The following is a 23,665-nucleotide window of genomic DNA, read 5'->3' on the forward strand; positions in this document are numbered from 1 at the left end:
TCTGTCATTCAAAGACAACTTTGCCATTGATTCTTATATAGTGCAAGTCATTCACAAATCATAAAAATAAAGTAATCCTTTCTAGTACACTAACTCTAAAATGCTTTTCCGATCAGTCTCAGAAGTATCTTATATTGATATTAAGAGGAGAAATCAGGTGTGCTATACAAATTTCAAATGGAGCCAAACTCTGAACTTATAAAACATATAAAATATTTTATCTATGCTGTATTTTATCACATTAGATTTCTGATCTTTTTATACGTGTTTTAAGATTATGTATCTATCTAGAGAGTTACCCTTAAATACCTTTAAAATGGTGGTAACTGACAACAAATTAAACTGATTTTGAGTTAGAGTTGTGATGGATTACTAACCTATCTTTCCCTCTATAAGGACTTAAGTTTAAATTTGTCTTAGAACATAAACTTAAACGTTTATTACTTCTAATCACCAGTGAAAGGTGGTGTGTGTCTATACAGGTGTGTACACACAGCATCCATCTCACCCCTCATGAATTTCTCTGCTCAGAAAAGGCACAAACCTAAAATTAAAAGTGAAACATGAAACCTATGTAGAGTGTCATTGTACATGAGCTGGGGCAATGTCTAGGAGCACATAAAATTCACAGTTGTTTCATTTATTCTTGCTCAGATTTTTAACTTAGCATTTTCTACGGCACCTGTGGGGCAGTAGAAAACAGCCCATGCCTGTTTTCCAGTCTTAGTTCTGCCTCCTACCAGCAAAGATGGCCTAGGTCACTTCCATTTAATCTTTCCCAAATTCTTCATTTATAAGATGCAAAAATAACATCTTCATGAATGTAATCAAGATTAAATTAATTGATATATCTTAATATGTTCCACAATTTTTATCCTGAATTCTTACTTACAGCCTGAAAAAATCAATAACTTTATTGTAACTGGTCATAGCACAAGCTTGTCTACTGGTAGAATGAGGAGTGAACATTGGGAAATTTCAGATTTGTGTTCAATTTGACATATATTTATTAAGCATTTATTATAAACATGACCATTATAGTAGGCACCTGGGATACAACACAATTTCTGCTTCCTCACATTTGTTACAACATGACTAAGTATTATCCCTGTTTTACAGTGAGGAACTAAGGCTCAAAGAAAAAATACGCCAAATAATTATTTAATTGGACTATGTGATGACTGTTAAGTATAATGTAATTTTAAGTGCCTGGCATAGTTCTTGATTTTATAATTAATTATGAACTACATTAAAATGTCATCTAGGGAAAAATGAGTGGCCTTTCAAGCAGGTCTATACCATGATGTGGTTATCATGACAGCTTTGTGGGTCCAGAAATCCTGATCGATGGCTGTCATTATCCAAAGTTGATGTCATCATTTCCCCCAAACTAGTTCCTCCTCCTTTGTTCCCTATCTCAGGGGAACCAACATCAATGTCATTGTTTATCCCAGAATTCTCCTCCCCCTGCCACCACCAATGCCCACTACATCTCCAACTATCAACAAATCCTGCCAATTATATTTTATAATTTTGTTTCAAAATCCATCCTGTTTTCTCCACCTCCACCATCACTTCTTTGGTCTAGGGTCCACCCATATGACTTCATTTTATCTTAATTACCTCTTTAAAATCCCTATCTCCAAATATAGTAACATTCTGAGATACCAGCGGTTAGGATGTCAACGTATGAATTTTTGGGAGACACAATTCAGCAGCCCATTACAACTTACTGCATTATGTCAAGAGGCACATAATGTCAAGTTCACCAGATCTCTGCATTGTAAGGATACAAACTTCCCTTTGTAATTAGCAAATCACCTGTGGGATGAAAACTTGAATACCTTGTGACTATCCTATTCCTCACCAACCTTTCACCCGTTCATTTTGCTATCATCCATTAATGATTCTTGCCTACATTATTATTTTAAGCCTGCAAAGTAGTGGTTTAACAATTTTATCGTTCCTCTACATTTATTAGCCATTTATTAGCTGTCATTCTTTTGTAAAGATAGGCCTTCATTCTTGCTGCACTCCAGCTCAATGTTTATAAACACCAGAGTCAACTTTCTTAACTGCAACTGCTTAAAAACCTTTGATCCTTTCTTCTGCCCTGGGGATTAAGTACATACTCCTTTATATGATCTCTAAAGGACTTCAGCCTTTCCCCTCCTTGTCACCACTTTATCTCCTTTACTGGTTTTTTGTACTCATCCTTCAGGACTCAGCTGTCACCTTCTCCCTAGCTTTCTCCAACAAATCATAAGAGCCCCTCTAGCACTGTATACTTTACTTTCACTATCATAGCATATACTATACTACTTTGTAATTCATGGTTAATTATCTCACTGACAGACTTTAAGCTATCTGAAAAAATATAAGAATCACATCAGTCTTGTTCATTCTCATATTTCCTAGCACCTCTCATAGTCCTTTGGTACAGAGTAGGCACACAATAATGATTAATTAATTACTGGGAGTTATGTAGTATATACAAATCTATGTACACTATAATTTATGACTAATTTATAGAATTTATAAGGATAATTTTAATTAAAAGTTATCTTTCACATAATTTGCTTACTGGAAGCCTAAGCCATTAGGCAAGATGAATTCCACTCTAAAAATAATAAATATTTACTTGGTATTAACTATTGGCCAGCTCCTGCCCTAAGCATGGATTATTTCAAATTTAATCCACAGAAATCCTCTGGTGTGGGTACTATTTTCTCTATATAACAGATAAGGAAATTGAGAGAATATCACACCGCTAGTAAACAAAAGAGATGGGATTTGAACCCAGGTGCCTTTAATTTCACAATGACTTTGTAATTTTTATTACTTTCTTATGAAGAGTTCATCTTCCCCATTATATCTGACTATAAATCTATCATCCATGACTATTTATTGAAGCCCATGTTTTTGGTTCAGTAAAGTTTCTACTTTCAAGAATACAGACATGTATGATGTAAGGCATTTATAATATTATCAAATACCTAAGTAGGAACAGTCCACAGACAACATACACTGCCCAAAAATGTAAAACATTAACATGTAATCTATTCCCAGAACTATGTTTTGACTAAGTCCAAGTAGATGTGGCAGTAAGAAGAATTTTGAATTATGTTTAATGTTTATTGAATTTGAAATGGCTGAAGGAAAGAACTTTTTTTTTTTGGAATCTCTTTGTAAAGACCAGTTCAAGAAGAAAAAAATATATGTACAGGATTGATTACAATGATCTGGTATGACTTAAATACACTGTCAGACATGACATCTGCAGAGTGGCAGATATAAAAGGATAATTTCAAGGTAAGAATTACTACAACAAAAATGAGATGCTGAAAGTACAAATATGGTAAAATTTGGACTTGGATGGGTGAGTTGAATGATTCAAAGTATCAAGCACCATCCTGACACTGTGGGTATGGACAACAACAAAACAGTTATAGAGTGTTGTGAAGAAATTGAATTGCAAGGACACTGGCAGAAAAAGTAAGGTCTTGTGTGTATGTGTGTGTGAACTCAATTTCCAGTTGAGAGTATCCTGACAGTTGTAAGACATGCATAAGTAGAAAAAAGAAGAAGAAGAAATTAGGATGAAAATAATCAAGTAAGGAAAAGTTACAACATGAGCTCTGCTCCTTAATGGGAAGTTACTGAAAAGCAAGCATTATGTACTTTATTTAGAATTTAAATCCTACCTTTTTCCAGAAAAACAATTACAATAGTTAACAAAATATAGCAGGTAATTATAAAAAAGGTGAAAATGCTTAATATTTTTAATCCCCTAAATTGGTAAATGGCAGTTACTAGAGGTTTTATGTTCTAAAAGGCACATACAGGGATGGTATCACCATGGATTCCTCCAGAGTTATTAGGATTGAGGACCTCTTTGACAGAATTTCCTAATGTGAAGACCACAGAGTACTAGGGTGTCCATGAACTTCCTGAAATTAGGTACAATCCATCATGTGCACATGCAGCTTTCTGGAAGGCATTCCATAGTTTTTTAAAACTCAGATTTTCAAAAGAGGTTCATTACCATCCCCTTCACCTCCCCAAATTAAGAATGATTAATCTAGGAAAAGAAGTATTTGCTTACAAAGTGGTAATATTTGTCTTATTTTCCTGTTACCAAGGAAGAAAAATATATTTAGTTTTATGACTTGGCATCTTGTCTTTTCCGTTTCATATTTGCATGTGGGAGGTTAATTTACACAAGTTTCCATTACCAGCCAGGTGTGGTTTACGTTTTTAAGATATCAGGTTTGCAAATCCCATTTTTAATCTCTGTTGCTGTTTATTGTTTGGTTTCTTTCTTTTTTTTTTTTTTTTTGCGGTACGCGGGCCTCTCACTGCCGTGGCCTCTCCCGCCGCGGAGCAGCAGGCTTCGGACGCGCAGGCCCAGCGGCCACGGCTCACGGGCCTAGCCGCTCCGCGGCATGTGGGATCCTCCCGGACCGGGGCACAAACCCGCATCCCCTGCATCGGCAGGCGGACTCTCAACCACTGCGCCACCAGGGAGGCCCTGTTTGGCTTCTCATTCAATTCAATTCAAATTTGGAAGGGTTGCTCCTTCCCCAAATTGCTTCATTGTTTTATTTTGGTAAATATAAAGAAAAAAGAAAAAAAATTCCAACAAAGCCTTTCCTCCTATTTAATGAAGAAATTTGAAGATTGTAGCAAACATTTTCACTGAGCCCATTTCAAAACTAACAAGTAATTGACAGGATTTTGGCAGCTGTATTACTCAGAGTTCTATGGAGAAACAGAAACGATAGGATATACATATAAGTATACAGGAAGAGATTTACTATGAGAGATTGACTCACTCAGTTTTGGAGGCTGAGAAGTCCCTCTGCAAGCTGGAAGTCCAGGAAAGCCGGTAGTGTGGTTCCAGTCCAAGACCCAAGTCTGAAGGCCTGAGAACAGGTGAGAAAGAAAGAAAGGATGGACGTCCTAGTTCAAGCAGACAGTGAATTGGCCTTTCTTCCACCATTTTGTTCGGTGCAGACCTTCAATGGATTGGATGATTGCCAAGGGCAATCTTCATTACTCAGTCTACCAATTCAAATGCTAATTTATTCCAGAAAGACCCTCACAGACACACCCAGAAATAATGTTTTACCAGCTATCTGAGCATCTTTAGCCCAGTCAAACTGACACATAAGATTAACCATCACAGCAGTCCTACAAAAATATTTATTTTAATTTAAAAGGTGAATTCTGGGACTTCCCTGGTGGTCCAGTGGTTAAGACTCTTCGCTTCCACTGCAGGGGGCACAGATTCTATCCCTGGTCGGGAGCTAAGATCCTGCATGCCACACAGTACGACCAAAGTAAACAACAACAAAAAAAAGACAAAACAATATAAAAGGTAAATTCTATTCCCATAGGGACCCCTGAAGCGATAATTTATTTCCGACATCTTAGTCACCACATTTGAGTAGTCCTGCTGACAAAACTTTATTTTATGGTCTGTATTCTAGGAACTTTATCTTAACTACCATGTTGAATCATAAAAAGCATTTTAGTGGGAAGCAGCCGCATAGCACAGGGAGATCAGCTCAGTGCTTTGTGACCACCTAGAGGGTTGGGATAGGGAGGGTGGAAGGGAGGGAGACGTGAGAGGGAGGAGATATGGGAACATATGTATACGTATAACTGATTCACTTTGTTATAAAGCAGAAACTAGCACACCATTGTAAAGCAATTATACTCCAATAAAGTTGTTAAAAAAAATAGGAGTTTAAAATCCCTAACTCATTACAGGAAACTTGAAATCCATAAGAAGAGAATTTAGCTGGTGACAAGATCGGAAAATGTTTTTGAGTGAAAGTGCCTAGCATTATATTGCGTGTATATCTCAAGTTAAAATAGAATAGAATTGAACTGACATGGAGCAATGAGTGGGCAATAAAATGTAGATAGAACGAATGTAGTTCAGATGAAGCCAAATAAAATCCATATTTTATCCCTCCCAAAAAAAAAGCATTTTAATACAAATTAGAAACGATAATGCCTTTCTATGACTAAGTATATATTTCTAAAGAAGAGGTGCCTTTAATCTCATTTATATTACTGAGAAAGAAGAATTATATACTACTGTGGGAAATAATTCTTCTGGCAAAGAACGCAGAGAGAAAAACGTGACAACACGTAAACAAAATCTATCAAGTGTTGACTTTTGGACTCAGCTACTCCAAACTTGAGGTGAATAAGAAATAAGCCTATGATTTCTAGACAGTTTCTGAATCTTGGTATTTTAAGAAGGGAAAATAAGGAATCTTTTAGTTCTAACTGAGAGAATCAGTACATTTGAGACAAAAATGTAGGAAAATGCTTGGATATGTTCCAATTATCTATTACTGCATAACAAATCCACCCCCAGATTTAGTGGTTAGCCATTTTATTATATCTTATGATTTTGTAGGTCGGAAATTTCGGCCAGGCTTACGCAGTGATTCAATTTTATCATTTCTTTCTCATTTACTAGTTCGAATACTTTTATAAAGAGACACTTTCCTTCAATCATTATTTGATTACTTAGTAGAGACCTTTATAGAGAAAAGGCAGGATAAAAGCATGATTCTTTTCCCATACTTTTTAGTTTTCATGATAATTGTCTCCTTTCATTCTCTAAAGATAACCAGTATTTTTTAATATCAGAAAAAACTCATAGATTTAAACATATTTAATGGCTTTCAAATAATTGCAATTTTTATATCTTATTGACGTTCAAATTGCACCATCTTTGGCCTGTAGTAAGAGCCTCTTCAAGTTGACTCTTGAATCTTTTCGACATGATGTTAGTGGTCTTTGATAATTTCCTTGCTTTTTGGTATATGAAGACATTCCAGGCTCATTCTGTACATTTCCTCTCCCAGACTGGAATCTGTCCCTTTTCCAAAAAGTCCTGGTTTCCTTTAGTGGTAAATGATATTTCAAGACCACAGTCTTGGAAGTAGGGATATGTATTAGCCTAATCAGTTCCTAGGCCTTTCCAGTGAACACAAATAGGAAACCTACATACAATGCATTTTTATATATATAGTGTGTATCAAAGTTCCTACAGATATTTTCAGTTCAAATAAAGGACCACTCTGCACTCTAGGATTTGCACTCTAACCTCTAACACATTTAGCTCCTTTCTTCTACTTGAGGATTCTGGTTCTCAAAGAAACAGGAAAAGATAGAGTTATTCATTTGCTTTACCCAATAATATACACATAACAGTCTAATACTAATACACTTACTGCAATACAATTACTAAAAAGCTAAGAAAGTATTTTTTTCATATGTTCCTACCATTCTCTCCCCATTTTAAGAGGTATGCATTGACAGATCATACAGCCATTAAATACTATACTCTTTGCCTTTGAAACTTCATATTGTCTTTGTTCTATAAATAACCATGTAGTTAGTGCTTGATAACTGTCCTCACTTCATTGTCTCTATTGACAGTTTGGTTTTATGAAGCTCATTTTCTAATAGATTCTTCAGGAGTGCTCAAGAGAGCAATATCCACAGAGTTCTGGCATGATGTTGATAGCTGTGTTACCTGTGTCTTTATATTTGAAAGGCACTTTTGCTGAATATAAAATTCTTGGGTCACATTTTATTTCCATGAGCATCCTAAATACAATACTCCATTTTCTTCTGGCATGAAGACTTGCTGTTAAAAGTGTGTCTATAATATAATTTTCTTTCCCTTATAGGTCACTTGCTTGCTTCTGTCTAAATGTTCAAGGAATATTTAAAATTTTTCTTTAAAGTCTAAATTTTACTAGAATATGTCTTGGTGTTGGCCATCGGGTTGATATTCTTAGGTAAATGATGTACTCTTTCAATACATAGTTTCAAATCCTTGTAATTTTCAGGAAATGTTTTTTGAATTATAGTTTTGAGTTATTTCTTCCACACCTTTGCTTTGGCTTCCTTCTGTAGTGACTTCAATTATAATTATGTTGGATCTTCTTTGTTTATCTTCAATATTTATTATTTTCTCTTGAAATATCTTTGCCTTTATATTTTTAGTTTTAATTTTTTTAATCCTTTTCACCCTCTATTTCTCTTAAGGCATTATCTGTTATGTTGTTTATCTACGTGATACAACCAGTTTAATCTACCTTTCTAATTTTTTTTTTCTTTTACTTCTCTTCCTTTCTTGAGGTATGTCACCTCTTTCCTGAGATTTGTAAACTCTGGTTCATGTTGTTCTTCCATAGCATGTATCATTTTGAAGATACTCAGCTTATTTTAAAATTTATTTCTCATTATCTGTATGCTTAGACATTTGGTCTAGTTATTAATATCTTTAACTCACTCAACAAGTATTTACTGAGTATGTACTATGTGCAGACAGTTATTGTAGCCTGAAGTTGAGCCACATTAGCCAATCAAGCTTATTGTTTTATGCAACTAAAATTTTGTAGTGGTTATGCAACAAAAAGTGGACTAGTACACCATATTTATAATTATTAAGTCCTAACTATCTTTAGTCTTAACAGAATACTTTTACACCATGAATTGTCCATTCTTGAAACCTTCATTTTTTTACCCTGTCAGCTGGATTTATGTCTTTAGGAACATTTTAAGGAAGATGTATTCCCAAGAAATAAAATTTGAAATTTTTTTCTTGCATAAATTAATAATATATATGAGATCTAGAAAATTACTGAGTCCCAATCTTTTCCCTCAAATCTTTGTAGATATTGCATAATTACCTTCAAGCATTTAGTTTAACGAACAAGCTTTTGACTGATTTTTTTTTGTCTCTTTGTAGGCTGTAGGGGGTTTTATGGTGGGAAAAAAAATGCTTGCAAGACGTTGTTTTTAATTCTTGAAATTACAAAAGAATTCTTTAGGATATTTTTAGTAGATAGTCTCTTTTAATTGCTGCTGTCTTGAACCCAATGCACTCTTTCACTTGCAGACTAATGAAAACTCCTGAACATTTTCTATTATAGTTTTCATTATTTATTCTGGTCATTTTCTTTGATTATATTAATTAATCAAAGGTTGTTTCTCAGTCTTCTGACTCCTGTATTTATCACTTCTTTAAATCTTATTGATTTCATCTCTTTGTTTTTTTCCTATGCATTCTAGGAGAGAAGGTGGTTTTCAAATTTTTCTTCCATATCAATAATTAAATGTTTACAGTCACTTTTTTAAAATTGTTATGTTTACAGAGTTATAATTTATAAACAGTAAGATTAACTTCTTTTAAGTCTATATTTGAGTAAGATTTGACACATTAGTCACCACCATAATCAGACCACTCTGGGAAAGAGCAGAGTGAGACAGGCAGAGGACCAAGGACTGAACTTTGGAGAATGACCATATTTAGGGTCAGAAGGAAGAAAAATCAGAGGACTGGTTTTCAGCCCCAACTCCTGCTATCATTCTAGAAGATTTCAGGTCCAAATAGAGAGTCCTTCCACTCTCTTGTGCCTATTACGAGATACATTGTGTCTCCATCCCCCTCCCCCCACACCAAATTCATATGTTGAAATTCTAACCCCCAGTATCTCAGAATGTGACTACACTTGGAGATAGGCTCTTTAAACCTATCTAAAGGTAATTAAGTTAAAGTATGGTCGTTAACTGGGCCCTAATCCAATAGGATGTGTCCTTCTTAAAAAAGGAAACTTGTACACAGACAAGTACAGACAGAAGACTATGTAAAGTTGGGGAGAAGACAGCCATCTATAAGCCAAAGTGAGAGGCTTAGAGCAGATCCTTCCCTCATGATCTTCAGAAGAAACCAACACTGCCAACATCTTGAAACTGGACTTCTAGCCTTCAGAGCTGTAAGAAAATAAACTTCTGCTGTGCAAGCAACCCTTTCTGTGGTACTTCGTTATGGCAGTCTGTGTTACTTTGTTATATACTCTCTTAATCTTTTGATCCATCATCAATCAAACTCCCAATCTTGGATCATCATTGTAATTCTGCCAGGTCAATGAATGCTGCAGAACCACCCCACACTTAGAACTGGGAGAGAATGCTTCCTATACTGGACCTTGTGCTTTACAGGGCTCCATTTGGCTCTTTTTCAGCTACATCCAGTCCCAAAGGGCAAGGAATCTGTGAGGGAGATGTTCACTCAGAACCTGTGCCTTGATGTTTAAAAAATGCTTTTGATAGTAGTGTGTATATGTTAATCCCAAACTCCTAATTTACCCCTCCCCCTATCTTTCCGCTTTGGTAACCATAAGTTTGCTTTCTACATCTGTGGATCTGTTTCATATATAAGTTCTTTTGTATCATATCATTTTTTTTTTAGATTCCACACGTAAGTAATATCACATGATATTTGTCTTTCTCTGTCTGGCTTACTTTACTTAGTATGATAATCTCTAGGTCCATCCATGTTGCTGTAAATGGCATTATTTCATTCTTTTTTATGGCTGAGTAATATTTCATTTTATATATATATATATATATATATATATATATATATATATACATATAAAGCTACATATAAATAGATAACCAGCAAGGACCTATTGCATAGCACAGAAAACTATACTCCACATTTTGTAATAACCTATAAGGGAAAAGAATCTGAAAAAGAATATATATATATATAAATACACACACACATACGTATAACTGAACCACTTTGCTGTACACCAGAAACTAATGCACATTATAAATCAACAATACTTCAATTAAAAATTTTAAAAAGTTTTAAAAAAAAATAAACATAAAAAATAATTAAATAGTCATGACCATAGTCAGTGAGAATGAACCAAAAACTTCAGCAAAAGTCACATACCTAATGAATATTTTATTCCTTAAAATAAACATACAGGTTTGTTAAAATAATAAAGTCAGTTCCTGGGGCAGGCGGGAATGCTTTTGAGAACCTGGCTCTCAAAATTCTCTGCTCATAAGGCTCCAAAATGGCTAACAGTGATTTTTTCCCCAGGTCTTTTCTGCTGAGGGCCAATAGTGCTTCTAGTATCTATATCCTTAGACCCAGCAAAAAGGCCCCTAGGTCAGAGAGGTGATGGAGCAGTGGGGTGGGAGTAGGTTTGCCAAATTTAATACAGGGTACTTTGTTAAATTTGAATTTCAGACAAACAACACATAACTGTCTAGTATGAATAAGTTCCAAGTATTGCATGGGACATAATTATACTAAAAAAGTATTCGTTGTTTATCTAAAATTCAAATTTAACACAGCATACATTTTTAAAAATATGCCAACCCTAGGCAGGGTCAGACTTGGACATTTGAGGCGGGTGTCCATATGCATGAACACAAGGCCTTCAATGGTATCAAACTAAGTGGGAGGAGGTGACACAGGGAAGGCAGGATACATGTGCCAACCAATGCTCTTTGAATCTCCCACATTCCGACACATAGGAATTCTAAATTCAGCCTTGCTTTCCAGGTCATTTTCAAAATAGGATGATAGAACGAACATATTATAATTTTACATTTTTTTAGCGCTTGTATTTATAATGTTTCAATATTTAGATATATGGTATGTGGGTCTCCATTTCTACTCTTATCCCAGCTCTACAAAATGTCAAGGAGTTAGGACTGCTGCAGAAAATTGCCCTAAGAGGTCAACAGTAGCATCAACCACAATTAAAAGATGGGGAAAGTGAGACTTAGAGATGTTATATACAATTTGCTCAAAGTCATTCAGCTAATGGAATCCATTTTCAATGCTAGATCTTTCTGAATATAAAGCAAATATTCCTTTTTTTCTATTACACGTACAGCATGGTGACTACAGTTAATCATACTGCATTGCATATTTGAAAGTGGCTAAGGGAGTAGATCTTAAAGCAAATATTTTTCAACACCAAAAATACTTTACTATTTATAAGTTGATGTAACCTTTGATCACATAATTTAACATGCATGTATAAATCTAGGGCATTTCATGGGATATTAAAGATAGGTACAATGGAAATCCCAATTGTTCAGTCGTTGATCCTGAATTTTATGGGCCTATACATTTAATTTTATAAGCGTGCCCACATGTGATAAAATTGTGGGTTCGTGTTCTGCAATTCAAAACACTGATTTATAAACAGAGTGCTAATTTGAGTTTACAGTGACCAATGTATTTGGCAGAATAATGACTTGTAGTAATTCTTCTTCAAGATAAATGCCAACCAGTGGATCAAATTACGACTCAGAAAATTGCCTGTTTAATGTTAGAACAAAGGGAGGAAATATTCTTAACGTAATATTTCCATTAAGATATCGGAATTAATTGTCATATTCCACTCTAGGAACAATCCAGCCAACAGTGCGGAGGCAGTTCATACGCTTTGAAGCTCAACATACCTGGGTTTTCCTCTTAACTAAATTAACTACTTAACATCTGCAGGCCTCAGTTTCCTTATTTTATAAAAACAGCCTTCTTGAGATTATACGTAAAGGCTTTAGAACAATGGTGTTATACTGTCGACATATTATGTAAATATTATAATATATCATATGTTAAATATTCTTATTAGGCTATATATTGTCATTGTGCTATTTATTATTGTTCTATTTAACAACTTTCTGGCTAACCTGAAGAAACAGGCCGCAAGCAAGCTCCCAGGGCAAAGAGGCGGGTATTGGCTACCATGACAACAGCGCGCGCCTAGACATTTTCCACTTACAAGTCGCTGAGGAAGAGAAAAGCCTAGGCTGCGTGTTGCGTCATCACTACGCGCTCATTAGGCTTCTCCGTTCCGTTTTAGGAGGTCCCGGCCCGGCTACCGTCGCTCCACGCCAGGAATTATTTTCGCTTTTCAACCTTTGTTACAGGGCACCGAGGCTGCAAGACCGTAAGTACCAAGGGAAGAGTGACACCGAGCGAGCGAGCGTTAAAAGAGGTGCCGCAGCACACTCCCCACTTCTGAACCTTCCCTGTGTTTTCTTGATCCTATCAGCTTCCTCTCAGCTGGGATCGCGCCGCGTCAACTTCCGGGCGGGTGCCCGCCAGCAGCACGGCCTCCGCCGCTCCCCTCCTTTGGCCCCTTTGTGTCCCCGCAGTGTCGAGGCACGGGCCCTGGCACGTCCTTTTTCGAGGCAGGGAGCATCGTAGTGCAGGGAGCCTCTCACTGTGGGCGGGCGCGCCGCCCGCAGGGGGTTAGCGTGGGGAACGTGTCTGCGCGTGCTGGGGTAAGAGGAGGTTGCACGAGGGTCAGCGTGTGGTTCGAGGAAGGAGGGGCGGGGTGGGGGGGGTGGGAAACGAAGGGGAGTGAAAAGAGCAATGGAAAATTTTAAAAGGATACCGCTGTCCACCTGATTGTTGTGGCCTAACAATGAGGCGCTGCCATGATAGTCATCCTGAGCCACTGGCATGTTTGCGGGCTCTTAATTGCCTTCGGAATGAACTGCTGTGGCTTTGTATTTTATATTGATTTCATGGCCTCTTTTTTCTCTTTTTATTTTCTCCCTGCAGATAGTTCATTTAAAGCTCCCATCCCCACGAGGTGGTGGTTTCTACCAATATGAATCTTTTCAACCTGGACCGTTTTCGCTTTGAGAAAAGGAATAAGATTGAGGAAGCGCCCGAAGCAACCCCTCAACCCTCCCTGCCTGGCCCTTCTTCACCAATTTCTCTTAGTGCTGAAGAGGAGAACGCTGAAGGGGAAGTTAGCAGGGCAGGCACCCCTGATTCAGATATAACTGAAAAAACAGGTGAGTTACAGTGTTGCAAATTGATTCAGCATCGAGAGAGAGAGGTTTTTTCGTTTGTTTGTTTTTTGGGGGTTTCTTTTTTGTTTTTTAAGAAGAAAGGCAGAAGAGCTTCTAATTTTTGTGCTTGATGTCATAATACTGATGCATTGTCCTTCACCATGCCCTTTTACATACAGCTTTGGGACTGCCAAAGGCACCATGTGCCTCCAACTGATTATCCTTCCATAGTTGTTCCGCTTTTATGGGAGTTCTTAGATTATGGCCCAATGATGGAAGCTAAAATCAGAATTTAGGTCAGAGTGGTAGCTAAGGGAGGAAGAACTAGGTGAGTCAGTCCTATGATAGACTTTGAGGATGTTATTGCCAGACGTTTACATTCCTTCCAGTATTTCTCGAAAAAATATTGATCATCTGCTGTGTGTTAGACTTTATTCAGGGTGCCTGAACACAGCCTCTGTGAGCAAATGAAGAGCAGATGACGTACAAATTTTGCCAACCACCTGACTTCCTGGAGCTCTCCAAAGTGCAAATGAATAATTGGTATTCTTCATTGTGAATGAACCATTTTTAACCTCTTCAGCTAATTGTTATGGAACAGTAGGATTTGAGAAGGAGCCAGAAATTAGCATTCCCATCTTAATCTATGTTCTTCGAACAGTTAGTGATTAGAACATATATGATCTTTTACCGTGTTTTAGGCATAGCGGTGAGTGCTTCACATCCTCTCATTTAATTTGTACAACAAGCTTATAAGATATTATTATCCACATTTTGCAGAAATGAGCCCCAGGGAGGTTAAATTGTTAGCAAGTTCGTAGAACCAGAGCTCAAATCCAAGCAGTCTAATTCCAAGTTATATTTTAATGTTTAATTCAGTAATACCTTTTCTTAGTGCAAAACTCAGTATTTCACAAGCAGCTTTTAAATTTCAAAATTGGTAACATATGTCTTCATCTTTGATATCCCCATTTTGTTTGCTACCCTTCTACTTAAATGTAGCAGTGAGGGCAGAGTCCCTACAAGTTATCATTAGAGTAATATTTTAAAATACTTTGGTGTAATTAGAAGTCAAATTTTGAAAGGCTTTGTTTATCTGAAGAGTTCTGAGCTTACCTGATTTCAAACCACTGGAGGATTTAAGCACTGGAGTGACATCCCTGTGTGCATTCTTTGAACAGATATTTGGTTTGCATAACGTGCTGTGGTTAATATCTAAACTTCCAGGCACTTTAATATTTTAACAGTAAATATTTTAATCTGTTTCTTATGTAGTTAGAGCAGGGAAGGCCAGGGTGTAGGCATGGGATTTTGAGTCCTTGGAAGCCTCTGCTTCTTCGTTTTAGTTAAATGGGACATTGGACAAGTCACTTAGATTATCTGAGATCCACAATTTTTTCACCTCTTAAATAAAAGCACTCTGTAAACTGGAATTCAATGAAATGTTTTAGTTATTTATCAATATTAGTAATGTGAAAATTTTAAATCCTTTTTCTAATCAGAAGGTGTTTTTCTGCTTTCCTCTTTTTTTCCTAAGGAGACTTCACTCCATCTTTCTTTATTGGGACTTTTCATACATAAATTACTCTTAAAATTGAGATTGTCTTTAGAAATCATATGGTCAGTCTTGATGACACTTGGAAATATGGAAGTCAGGTTTTTTTCAGGAATGGTGAGGGTTCATCCTACTAGGAATAGAGAGCTTTGCTTTTGGAAAAGATTATTTTAATTGATCCTGTGATTTTTGAGAATCTTGAAAACTAAGGCAAAGTTGAGACTTAACATTGTAGATCCATGCAAGAATAGAAGGGCAAAATGATGAAAGAATCTTGTTTTGTAAAAACAATCAGTCTAGCAGTCATGAGTACTATGTATTGTTAAAGGGTAGAGTTTAAAGAGAGAGAAATCATTTAGGAAGCTCTCATAGTCCAAGCTTATTGATGGCAGTACAGATAGAGAAGAACGAGGTATGAGAGATCACAGTAAGAAAGGGCAAAATTTTACAATTAGGTCGTTGTGTAGGAGTGAGATAAAAATGCATGTTAAGAATTTTAGTCTAAGTGATTGAGGGAAAAAAGGTAGTTCTGTACATTAGAATAGGTATGAAGTACCCACTGTAAGACGTTGGGCATGCCTTTAAAAATTCAAATGAGAATCAAAGGTCCTGCCCTCAATTTAGCAGTAGACCAAATGCAGCTTAACTTAGCATGGGGGAGGGAGATGCAGAATTGCGCATTGGGCCTGTGCGGAGGTCAAGACACTGAAGTTGGATTTAAGATCAGACTGGATATGGACATTGGGAAATTGTCAGTGGGATATGAATATTGACCTTACTTTCTTTATCATCAACTAATAACTTATTCTGTTATTTTGTGGGATGATGCTATATTTATTTAAAATAGTTTTAGGGTCTAAGTCAGGTTATAGGACAGAAATTGTATATGGTTAAAATTACCTGTAATCACTCTTTTTCAGTTAATCCTATTACTTTACATAATATGAGTTAAGATTTAATTTCCTACCCCTCTCCTTCAGTTACTGTGCCACAGATACACTGTTCCTTGAATATGCCAAACCCCATTCAGTCGTTCCTTCTTCCCATTTGCTCTTCCATCTGCCTGTGACTCTGCTTTGTTCCATTAGGGCCTAGTGAAGTGTTACCCTTTTTTAGAAGGTCTTTTCTTGACCACTCTCTCTGAAGTGGCAACCACCCCCCTCCCCCCTTTAACTCTACTGTATTTTTCTATATACATTGCATTATGTATACGTGTCTCCCTTATTAGAATATAAGATCTGTAAGAGCAAAGACCTTGTTCATCTATCCATCCCCATTGCTCAGAACAGTGACTGACTGGTGTATAGTAGGCCCTCAGTAAATATGTGTTGAAAGAAGGAGTTTTGGATGATGATTAGGTGGTATTAGTCCTTTGTACACATTTTAAAAATATTCCTCCTCTTTATGATCTTGAAACAGTGCCGTAGCCATCAGTCATTCTTTAGTCATGGATACTTGAAATTACTTTTGATATAGGCCAGGCTCCCTTAATCCAGCCTTTGGATATGAGGGCATACACTTAACCTGTGGTCACCTCCCCCTGCCTAGGTTTATTTTACTCTCACAGTGCCCAGAATTATCAATGGTTATTACTTACACTTTATTTCTCTTCTTTTATTTGACTTTTCTGGGAGCATAGCAGGTTTGGAGAGAATAAAGCAATGACAAATGAGTGTGAGAGGAGAGAACCTACTATGTTTTACTCGTAAAGGATAAAAAGTTGAGCTAAGCATAATCCTCAAGGGATACCAAGAAGAAAGGACATGTAAATATATATAGTTAAAATAGCACAATGTGGTAACTCATAATAAGGGAAGGTATTAAGCAGTGTAGAACCACAGTCTGATTCACAGTGATTAAATTATCCCTTCTTTCTCTAGAGGATCAGGAAAAGTCAGAGAGAGATGACTTTGAGTGGACCCTAAGCAATGACTCATTGCCTATTCAGTGAACTAGGGATGGCAATATATGTTGCCTTTGAGTGTAGTATGTAAATGGAATAGGTGAGGTTATCTAGGGAAGAAGAGGTGTAGGGCAGTATAGATGAAGCTGAAAAGATTTAGAAACAAAAACTGCTGGGTTGGGAGGGGCCTATATATGCTGTGCCAGGGAGGATGGACTTTATTTGGTACACAATATAGAGCATTTCAGTATGGGAAAAACATTAATGAAGATGTTGCCATAATTGAAGCCTAAATGTAGGGAAATGACAGTGGGGATGACAAAGGAGGCAGTTTAGGGAAGTTTTGTATGGTATTTATTTGATGGTATTTGATGATCAGTTAAATGTGGAGGATTTAAAGGTAACTCACATGTTCCTTGCTTGGACAGCTGAATGATGGGCACTGTCAACTGAATTAGGCAGTAGGATTAGGAGGAAGACACCAAAGCATGTTGAATTTGAGTTACCTCTTATATTTCAGTAGCAAGGTCTAGTAGAGGGTTGGACATTGGAGTTTGGAGCTCAGAGAGTGGTGGGAATCTGAGAAATCAACTTTGGAGTCATCCTTGTGGTAGTTACCAAAAAATGTCCTAAGCAAGATATATGGTAAGAAGCATCAATATTTAATGATGGACAGAGGAAGGGAAACCAATGAAAGATATAAAGGATGACTAGAACAGTCATAGAAAATGATAATGCCCTGGAAGTTAAAGATAGGAGAGTTTCCAGGGTGGTGTATAGTGAACAGTATCAGATGTTGCAGAGAGGTCAAGTTGGATCTCATCAGAGACCACTTTCCTTGGAAATTAAAGTTCCTGTTGACCTTTAGCAGTTTCGGTAGAAAGCTGAGGAAGTGAAGACTACTCTTCCAAGCGGGGAAAGAGAGAAACAGCTGGATGGGGAAGCAATGTCAAGAAAAGATGTTTGAGGAATGTTGAAAATTGAGCATCCAAGGGGAAGAAGCTAGGGGAGAGGAAAAGAATGAGGGAGGGGAGGTATCTGAAGACAGGCATCAAGGGGATGGGAGTGCACACACAGCTGGACTATTTAACTTGGAATAAAGACACATTTTATCCAGGGGAGGGGGAGTGAAAGAGAAAAATAGATGGGTTCATAGGTTATTTTGAGGTTGGGTTGGAGGAAGGTTTCAGTATATGCTTGAAGAATTTCTTGATAAAATATATTCAGTCTTCTAAAGTGGTTGCTCTTTAGATGTGGTTGTCATATAGAAAGTAACCATTGTTAATAAGTGAGAGAAAAAAATTTTAATTATACCTGTTATCAAAAAAGATTTCCAGAGAGCAATGCTCTGCCACTTATGGATGGTATGATCTTGAATAAGACATTATCGTTTTTGGATTTCACTTCCTTTGTCTAGATGTTCTCTGAAGTCCTTGCAAGCAGTAAAATGGATAAGATCCTTTGAATGAAGCTGAATATACCATTTTAGCCTTATGATCTGTAACCATCAGGTATTCCTTAGTCCTTTTTAAGTGTGTGTGGCCAAGATGTGAATCACCATTATATCTTTGGATAGAAATTTTGGTTTCTTAATGTCTTATTAGTGTTAGTTGAAAAGCAGTAATTGGTAAAAGGGTTAGTGCTCAGTTGTTCTAATAGAAAGTACAGTGAGTCTAAATGTCTTAAGTACATTTTAAATGTACATTTTTTGTTTGTGTTTTCCTTCTCTACCTTTTTACTTTCCATGCTTGGCTATTTTCTTCAAAATAAAATGTTATATAAAAAAATGATTACAACAGTATGTAATGAAGAGAGACTCTTCTGTAATCCTCGTTTGGTGTTGGTATTCTTTTGTATTTTTTTCCTGCCTGTATATAGTCTAGCTTTTTTTTTTTTAGATAAAATAGTATTATGTACATACATATTGTAATGCAACTCACTATTAACTAAAAAGTATATTTTTTATACTCTCCATGTCAGTTCATATAAAATATGCTGTACTTCAATTTTTTTTAGTGACCACAGTGTATCTTATTATACACAGATGTATTATAATTCATGTAGCTTCCTGTTTATAGACATCGGTTGTTTGGGTTTATTTCTTCTTCTTTTTGTTGTTAAAAGAATGCTGTAGTGACCATCCTTTTGAATAGATATTTTTGCCTCTGTACAATCTGTGGAAGAATTCTGGGAAATGGAATTGTCAAATTAGAGGGAATATGAGTAATATTTTAGTAATTGCCAAATCACCCTACACAGAAGTTTTACCAATTTGCACCACTACAGCTTGGTTTTCAGATGTCTGCTTTTTCATACCAGGCTAAAATATTGCAAACATTTTTAATTTTTAAAGGGTTAGTAAGCAATTAAATTGCATTATTTTTATTCTTTATTTTTAAGGTTAAGTATGTTTTCATAAATGTTATTAGCAGTTTGAACTTTTTCTGTGTTCCTTTTTCTCATTTTCTAATAAATGATTTATAAGTTTTTAAATTTTATTCTTTTAATTCTGTTTGTTGTTTGTGACAGAGAAGTTTTACATTTTTTATATGGTCAGTTTGTTCATCTTTTTCAAAGCTTACAGGTTTTAGGTCCTGATCTGACCTGGTAAAAGATTTGGTAAAAGAAAGCCATTCCCTACCACCACATTATAAATATATTCATCCATATTTTCTTCTGTCACATCTGTGTTAATTTTCTTCTTAATTGTAGTAAAATGTACATACGTAAAATATGCAATAACTAGTTTTAAGTGTACAGGTCAAAGAGGGTTAAGTATATTCACATTGTTGTACACCCAATCTTTGGAACTCTTTTCATCTTAAACAATTAACAATTCATCTTAAACAAAACTGAAACTCTTTACCCCTTAGACAATTCCTTCTTACCCCCAGCAATCACCCTTATATCTTCTGTCTCTATGTACTTGACTACTCTAGGTACATTATAAAAGTGGAATCATACAGGATTTGTATTTATTTTTGCCTTATTTCATTTTCCCTAATGTCTTCAAGATTCATCCACATTGTAACGTGTATCAGAATTTCCTCACTTTTTAAGGCTGAAGAATATTTCATTGTATATATACCTACATTTTATTATTCATTTGTGGATGACACTTGGGTTGCTTTCACTTTGGGGCTATTGTGAATAATGCTGCTGTGAAAATGAGTATACAGATATCTCTTCCAGACCCCGCTTTCAGTTCTTTTGGGTATACGTGCAGAAATGGGATTGCTCGATCATACAGGAAACCACCATATATTTTCCACAGCAGCTGCACCATTTTACATTCCCACTAACAGTGCACAAGGGGTCCAGTTTCTCTCCATATCCTTGCCAACACTTGTTATTTTCTGTTTTTTTGTTTTGTTTTTTGGGGTGTTTTTTTGTAGCCAAACTGATGGATATGAGTTGTTGTTTTTAATTTTTTTAAACCTTAACTTTCATCTGGAGTTTGTTATAAGGGCTAAAGAAAAGGTGATACCGTTTTCTCCTTTGTTCATTATTTATCATTTACTAGTCACTTATCCCAGAACCATTTATTGACGAATCCTTTTTCTTATATTTGAAATGTCATCATTATAGGCATACCTCAGAGATACTGCGGGTTTGGTTCCAGACCACCACGATAAAGTATCGCAGTAAAGCAAGTCACATGAATTTTTTGGTTTCCCAGTGCATATAAAAGTTATATTTATACTATACTATAGTCTTTTAAGTGTGCAGTAGCATTGTCTTAAACAATGTACGTACCTTAATTAAGACGCACTTCATTGCTAAAAATTTTTAACCATCATCTGAACCTTTGGTGAGTTGTAATGTCTTTGCTGGGGGAGGGTCTTGCCTCGATGTTAAGGGCTGCTGACTGCACAGGGTGGTGGTTGCTGAGGCCTGGGGTGGCCATGGCAGCTTCTTAAAATAGGACCACAGTGACGTTTGCCGCATCAGTTGATTCTTTCACAAATGATTTCTGTATAGCGTGCAGTGCTGTTTGATAACATTTTACCTACAGCAGAATTTCTTTCAAAATTGGAGTCAATCCTTCCAAACCCTGTCACTGCTTTATCAACTAAGTTCATGTAGTATTCTAAATCCTTTGTTGTTATGTCAACAGTCTTCACAGCATCTTCACCAGGAGTAGATTTCATCTCAAGAAACTCCTTCCTTTGTTCATCCATAAGAAGCAATTTCTCCATTAAAGTTCTATCATGAGATTGCAGCAATTCAGTCACATCTTCAGGGGCCACTTCTCCTGAATTTTTTTTTCTTTCTTTCTTTCTTTTTTTGGGGGGCGCTGCTCTGCATGCAGTATTGGGATATTATTTCCCCAACCAGGGATCAAGCCCGAACCCACTGCAGTAGAAGCTCAGTCTTAACCACTGGACTGCCAGGGAAGTCCCAAGGCACCACTTCTAATTCTAGTTCTCTGTTGTTTCTACCATATCTGCAGTTCATTCTTCCACTGAAGTCTTGAAGTCATCCATGAGGGTTGAAATCAACTTCTTCCAGCCTCCTGTTATGTTGATATTTTGACCTCTTCTCATGAATCACAGCTGTTCTTAATGGCATCTAGAATGGTGACTCCTTTCCAAAAGGTTTTCAATTGACTTTGCCCAGATCCATCAGAGAAATTGCTATTGATGGCAGCTGTAGCCTTTTGGAAAATATTTCTTAAATAATAGGACTTTTAAGTCAGAAGTCCTTGATCCATGGGCTGCAGAATGGATGTTGTGTTAGCAGGCATGAAAACATTAATCTCATTGTACATCTCTATCAGAGCTCTTAAGTGACCGGGTGCATTGTCAATGAGCAGTCATATTTTGAAAGGAATCTTTCTGAGCAGTAGGTCTCAACAGTGGGTTTAATATATTCAGTATTTGGTGTTATAAACAGATGTGCTGTCATCCAGATTTTTTTCCATTTATAGAGCACAGGCAGAGTAGATTTAGCATAATTCTTAAGGGCCCTAGGATTTTCAGAATGGTAAATTAGCATTGGCTTCAACTTAAAGTTACCAGCTGCATTAGCCCTTAACAGGAGAGTCAACTTGTCCTTTAAGCCAGGCATTGACTTCTCCTCTCTAGCTATGGAAGTCCTAGATGGCATCTTCTTCCATTAGAAGGCTGTTTGGTTTACATTGAAAACCTCTTCTTTAGTGTAGCCACCTTCATTAATTATCTTAGATCTTCTGGGTATCTTGCTGCAGCCTCTACATCAACACTTGCTGCTTCATCATGCACTTTTATGTTATGGAGACAGCTTCTTCAACCTTATGAACCAACCTCTGCTAGCTTCAAACTTTTTTTCTGCAGCTTCCTCACCTCTGTCAGCCTTCATAGAATGGAAGAGTTGGGGCCTTGCTCTGGATTAGGCTTTGGCTTAAGGGAATGCTGTGGCTGGTTTAATCTTTTATCCAGGCCACTAAAACTTTCTCCATATAATAAGCAAAAGGCTGTTTGGCTTCTTATTTGTGTTTTCACTGGAGTAGAACTTTTAATTTCCTTCAACAACTTTTCCTTTGCGTTCACAACTTGGCTAACTGGTGCAAGAGGCCTAGCTTTTGGCCTGTCTTGGCTTTCGACATGCCTTCTTACTAATCTTAATCATTTCTAGCTTTTGAAAGAGGGATGTGCAACTTTTCCTTTCACTTGAATACTTAGAGGCCATTGGAGGGTTATTAATTGGCCTAATTTATTGTTGTGTCTTAAGGAATAGGGATGCTGGGGACTTCCCTGGTGGTCCAGTGGTTAAGGCTCCACTCTCCCAATGCAGGGGACCCGGGTTTGATCCCTGGTCAGAGAACTAGATCCCGCATGCCGCAACTGAAGATCCCGCATGCCACAAGGAAGATCCTGCGTGCCACAACCAAGACCCAGCACAGCCAAATAAATAAATTTTTTTTAAAAAAGGACTAGGGAGGCTAGAAGAGAGGGAGAGTGATGAAGGAAGTGGCAGGTTGGTGGAGCAGTCAAAACACACATAACGTTTATCAGTTAAGTTTGCCATCTTATATGGGTGCTGTTTGGGCACCCAAAACAATTACAGTAGTAACATCAAAGATCATTGACCACAGATCACCACAGCAAATATCACAATAATGAAAAAGTTTGAAACACTGCAAGAATTACTACCAAAATGGTGTCAGTAAACTTGCTCAGCACAGGGTTGCCACCAACCTTCAGTTTGTAAAACGCACAATATCTGCAAAGTGCAGTAAAAAAAGGTATGCCTGTATTGTAGATTTTGGTATGTTTTTGTTGTTTTTTCTTTTTGTTGTTTTTTCTTCAATAAAATGTTGAAGAAAGTTTAACCTTAAAGTTTAAAGAGGTGGTTTCTTTGTTTTTTCTTTTTTTGAATTTCCAAGTGACTGAAATTTTGCTTCAATGTTCTTACTAACATTTACTTCCAGTTTTCACTTTTTGTGACAGGAAAATGTGGTCTGTAGTATTTCTTTGATGAATTTACTGAGATTTTCTTTTTGGCCTACTACACAATTTCTGTAAAAGTTCAAGTGTACTTGAAAAGAGACATAATCTAAC

General features: G+C 36.6%; 1 protein-coding gene across 4 annotated transcripts in view; it reads left to right on the top strand.

The window, feature by feature from the left end:
* The first annotated feature begins 13,478 nt into the window (after positions 1-13,478).
* The window catches only part of SMARCAD1 (SWI/SNF-related, matrix-associated actin-dependent regulator of chromatin, subfamily a, containing DEAD/H box 1), a 67,812-nt gene continuing 57,625 nt past the window's right edge, over positions 13,479-23,665 (top strand). For all 4 annotated transcript variants that reach the window (XM_065877406.1, XM_065877407.1, XM_065877410.1 and 1 more), the window contains exon 1: positions 13,479-13,668. In XM_065877406.1, the coding sequence (XP_065733478.1) occupies positions 13,479-13,668 (190 nt within the window). The remainder of the gene's footprint in view (positions 13,669-23,665) is intronic.

This window comes from Phocoena phocoena, chromosome 5, assembly GCF_963924675.1.
Source record: "Phocoena phocoena chromosome 5, mPhoPho1.1, whole genome shotgun sequence".
Classification (NCBI taxonomy): Eukaryota; Metazoa; Chordata; class Mammalia; order Artiodactyla; family Phocoenidae; genus Phocoena; species Phocoena phocoena.